At 39.7% G+C, this 5,361-nt stretch overlaps 1 protein-coding gene across 1 annotated transcript in view; it reads right to left on the bottom strand.

Moving 5' to 3' along the window:
* Positions 1 to 5,361, bottom strand: part of LOC106807400 (calcium-binding mitochondrial carrier protein SCaMC-1-like) — a gene marked incomplete in the record, with an annotated part of 46,150 nt that overhangs the window by 31,561 nt on the left and 9,228 nt on the right. Inside the window, 1 exon segment of the mRNA XM_014809717.1 lies at positions 4,015 to 4,126. Coding sequence (XP_014665203.1) covers positions 4,015 to 4,126 — 112 coding nt within the window.

Raw genomic sequence — 5,361 nt, 5'->3', positions numbered from 1 at the left:
TGTTTTGTCGTACGCTAATTAAATGCTGTAAAATCGCCACCACTCCATAGGACGGTTATTTTGGGGTTTTCTGTATATATAGATAGCGCCGAGTCGGGTTACACTGCTACAGTTCAGTGACAGCGTTAACTGTCTGCGATTGTAGCTGTTAACTTGTTGTACTGTTTGCAGTCGCATGCGTGGTACGGTAAAAATACACCCGTCGGATGTCCGGTGAACGGCTCAATCTTGACGGGTCGATTCTCCGCCGCTGGCAAACTTTTATTGTTGGTGGAATCTTTAAACGCGGCGGAGGTAATTTCAAACGGGGCCCACAATTCAAACAGGGGAGGAGTCTTTCCCCAAACGGGGCGCGCGCGCCCCGTCGTTGCGCAGACGTAGGGAAGAACCCTGGGTTCGGAATCCTCGTGACCGTACGTCGAGCCGTTTAGATTTGTGCCCAACTGTTGACACACGGACGGACGGCCGGACGGACGGAGATGAGCTAAAAACGCACGCACGTACATATGCACACATGCACCACACACACGCACACACCACGCAAGCATGTCAGTGCACACACACCATGCACACACACGCTTTCACACACACGCGCACATGCACAATGGCAAACATGCACACACATATACACACAACAGTTTCAGGCCACCGAAACAGCTGAGAGATGCCAGTCTCTGTTACCGAGAAACAGGTTTGCTAGGTCACCTTTCACTTTTCAATTGTCAATTATAACTGTAAATCAAGTTTCTATCAGTTGAAATCAAAGTTTACCTGAGCTATAGTTTCACTGAATATGAACTAACAATGACAACAATCCACTTGTTCTAAATCCGATAGCTTTGGACTATCGTACCACTGTGAGTTTCACTCTTTACAACACACTTATATTCTACTCCATCCAAGTAAAACAACAAAATGCTGGTGTCACTACATGAGACGTTGCATTCATGTACCTTCGCAGGAGTCTCTGTGCCTCTGCAGCATCTATATGGACACCAAGGGTCTTGAGGGAAGAAACTATCTCTTGTGCATCTATTTTGCCTGCAATACAAAAATCACAGGCATGTATTCTCCATCATTACAAAATGCCATACATACTTTTATATCAAATTGCTTTTTATATGTTTATTTGTTAAATTTATAAATTAAAAGCAGGCATTTACTGTAATAACTTGCAATTAACACTATTTGTCTAAAGCTAGAGCAGCATATATTGGTAACAAAGAGAGTATAATGGTGCATTTTTTGGCCAGACATCAATCCACAGTTAGTATGGCTGATAGGGTCTATGTCCCCCAGGGTACTGCCGGAACGTACCCTGGGTACGGTTCGGTATACCGGAACGTACCCTGGTACTAAATACTAGTATCTAATATGCCGGACCATACCTCGCCTACTCCACTAACGAGTCTAGGGCGCCGCCTACGCCTACTCCCTAACCCTATCCCCAACCCTAACCCTAACTCTAACCCTAACCCTAACCCTAACCCTAACCCTAACCATATCAGCTAGATAGTTACCAGGGTACGTTCCGGTATATACCGGACCGTACCCAGGGTACGTTCCGGCAGTACCCTGGGGGACATAGACCCTATGAGCCTTAGTATGTGTGTAGCACTCCAACCAATACACAAGCAATAATATACTGTAGATACCAGAGCCTTGTATGGTTTTTAGCATGTCATAAATTTGCACATGATATATTGCACATGTATACGTTTACAATTTACATACCTATCCACATGCATGTACACATATGTACATATCTTTAGCAGACTCATTACATAGTAAATAATTTTAAACAATAATTTTTAAGAATGGTAATACTAAAGCATCTAGGAATACCATTCTATGGTATCCCTATATGCTTCCTATTCCTTGGAGAAGGTTTGGTTGGAAGTCTGCCAGAACAGGTCGGTATTGTGTGTTTGACCTGAATTTACCACCAGGAGTATCCAAGCACGAACATTCTAAGCATTTTTTCTACCTCTACAATGTACCGAGTCCAAATGTCACTATGGCTGCACTTGGCATGAGCACCCGACTAGGAACTAGTTGCCAAGTTGGTTCTATCAAACTAGGACACCATTATCATAGTTGGCTCCATTAATATATATCTCCTGGCCTGACTACCAGCATAAACACTTTAGTTGATACTTGAAATAAATATCATAGCACTACGAATCATAGATACCTATGGAAAGCCATCCCTTTCAAAAATCATTTTCAAACATTTCAAATACACAATTTTAAATCAATTTAAAACATTTCAAATTAATTAATAACAAGAGCTGCAGAGCGTCTGAGCTCATCTGAGGTCTGTTGCTAGTTTGCTACGGTTATAAACGTAACATTTAAGTCGTGCGTAGTGACACCTTTGTTAGGCGCAGATATGCAGATACGCAGTTGCATGCGTACACATCATTTCAGCAACCTTCTGCATTCTGCATACCTCCCAAATCCCATTGGTTGATACATATCGCGTGCCTGAAACTCCTGTTTTATAGTGCATTGTGACCCTAACCCTAGTGTTGTCAATCGGTTGTAATTTCATAATCGATCATCGGTTGGACCCAAGTAACCGATGATCGGTTACAATCGGTTACTCGGGGTGTTGAATGCCTGCGTGTGCGTAACGTCGTGTGCATGTACGTGTGTGCATGTATGTGTTTATATGTGATAAATCGAATGTTATATGTGATAAAATCAACCATAAACAAAAATCGAATTATGAAACAAAAAACATGCCATAAGAGATGGTGCTACAGCTAAATGATCGCCAATTTTGGTTTCCGAATATCACGCAAACAAAAACAAAATATTCCAGTCAAATTACTGTAACGAAGAATCTAAAACACAATATTACATATATATAGGTATGATTGTAGAGTTGTTAACCAGTTAAACGAAATAAATTTTGCCAATCTACCTAATTTGCATAATTTAAAAAATATCAAAACCCGTGTGATATGTATTGGGGCCAGTCCTTAACATACCATATATTCATTAACATACCATTATATTCATTAACATACCATAAATGAGCAAAATCCGTTAAACCAGAACTGACTTATGGCCATTTCCATTTTTGCCAAAAAGTGGACGTGGGTCGAAAGTAGGTCGACTGGCGTGCTCCAAAATAGGACGTTCAAACCTCTCCCATAGGAGTAACAACTATATGCAATTTGAAACGTGGGTCGAACGGTTCTTGAGTTATCGTTGACCATAGCAAATGTTGAAGGATGAACGGACGGACGGACCTACGATGGACGACACCCCATGGCAATAGCTCATCTTGACAATGTCAAGGTGAGCTCAAAATTTAAACCTGCCTGCACGATAACAATAGTTAGCGACGCCACAGCTTGTACACGATAGGGATAGCTAACATCAAGAAATGGCTATGTCTTGCAAGACTACACACATACGTACACTCTTTAAGGCTACGACAGACTATGTGTCATGTCTAGGTGCTAACAGTTAATTCATGCTGTAAAGTAATAAGGTATGATCGAGACATTTTTATTTGTAAAAGTAATATTACCTACATCTTTCATTATCATTTGGCTAAAATAACAATGATAGTTTCAATAAAATCGGCTAAAATGAAAATTTCTTGTGATGTAGACACCAGTAAGGTTGAGCACACGGCTAGTATGCTATCACTGACACACGCAGCTTCGCCTATTTCTGCTGGCATCATCAATCCTGCTTTCACACCTGCTACATCATTTTGTGTATAGTCGTTAGTTCCCACAGAAGATAGTGACTACAATGCCACATCATAATATATCTCCTGCTGATAGCGCTTACACCTAAACTGATTTTCTTAGGGGGTCGGAACTGGTTGGAAGTAGGTGTTTTAAAATAAACTGGGTCCAAACTTTCTTGGCTTCACTCCGCGACAAATAACATCAGTGCACATACACACACCACATGGAGGATTTTAGCTCAGCAGTGAGCTGCTCTACTGACACTGATGTAAATACAGATGGAAACAAACTGGATACATACATATTGGTGCCTCCAGAAGTTTATGATGCCATGGATGTCTGTGGAAGGGTTAAGAAAGAGATAGTTCCTCCACTCATTCCAATCTATGGATAGTGACCCATCTTTATCCATCCTGTAGCCAAAAGTATCAACATTAGTATGCATTAGCTCTACATTTGATACCATCTGATCAGCTTCCCAAATTACTGATAGACAGAATGTTACTCAAGCATCAACTACAAAACATGCGATTCAACGGTCACAGTAAATGTAATGTATGCATTTTTTTTAAATCTAATAAAATATATAGTGATAGGCGATTGAATTTATCTTCAGCTGGTGGACAGACTGACTGACTAGCCTGATTTTTGCTCTGGCACCAATCCAAGCATCTGATCACATGTAACATTTCGTAGATTAACATCCGAATCCTAAGGCAAATAATCCGAAATATTCCATTTTTTTCAAATCTACAGTTAATGACTACTTGACTTTTAACCAGGTGAACTTGGTCAGCAAAAAAAATAGCAAACATGTATGGCATGTATTTTGTTTCATAATTCGATTTTTTGTTTTATGGTTGATTTTATCACATATAACATTCACGGCTAGAATGCTTCGATTCACGGTTCGAATTATTCGATTCACGGATCGAATGCTTCGATTCACGGAACGAATGATTCGATTCACTGCTCAAAATGCTAAGAATAGATTGTAACATTATTATTTGATATCTCCTGCTTATTATGAGCTATAATACTTATAGAAATTTATTAATTATCATAATGTAAAAATGCTCCAAAGTTGAACTAGTACCGTTTTGCTCAAGTTGTTGATAGATGGCGCTAGAGTCAGAAACGTGGTCCGGTATAAATTTCAGGATCGAATGATTTGATTCTGGAATCAAATCATTCGATCCGTGAAACGAATCATTTGATCCGTGAATCAAATCATTCGATCCGTGAATCGAATCATTTGATCCGTGAATCAAATCATTCGATCCGTGAATCGAATCATTTAATCTGTGAATCGAATCATTCGATCCGTGAATCGAAGCATTCAATCCGTGAATCGAAACATTCGATCCGTGAATCGAATCATTTGATCCTGGCATCATACCATTCGGTTTTGGAATGGAATCATTCGATCTGCGAATCGAACCATTTGATCCGTGAATCGAATGGTTCGATTCGCAGATCGAATAATTCAATTCCAAAACCAAATGGTTTGATGCCAGGATCGAATGGTTTGATTCTCTTTTCTGATATAAAATCAAATAATGTGAACATTTAAAACAGGGAATTATTGTCGATTTATTGCATATAACATATGATTAAATAATCAAATATTATATGCAATAAATCAAAT

The sequence above is a fragment of the Priapulus caudatus genome, unplaced genomic scaffold, assembly GCF_000485595.1.
Source record: "Priapulus caudatus unplaced genomic scaffold, Priapulus_caudatus-5.0.1 Scaffold212, whole genome shotgun sequence".
NCBI lineage: Eukaryota > Metazoa > Priapulida > Priapulimorpha > Priapulimorphida > Priapulidae > Priapulus > Priapulus caudatus.
This window is presented reverse-complemented; position numbering and strand designations above follow the sequence as displayed.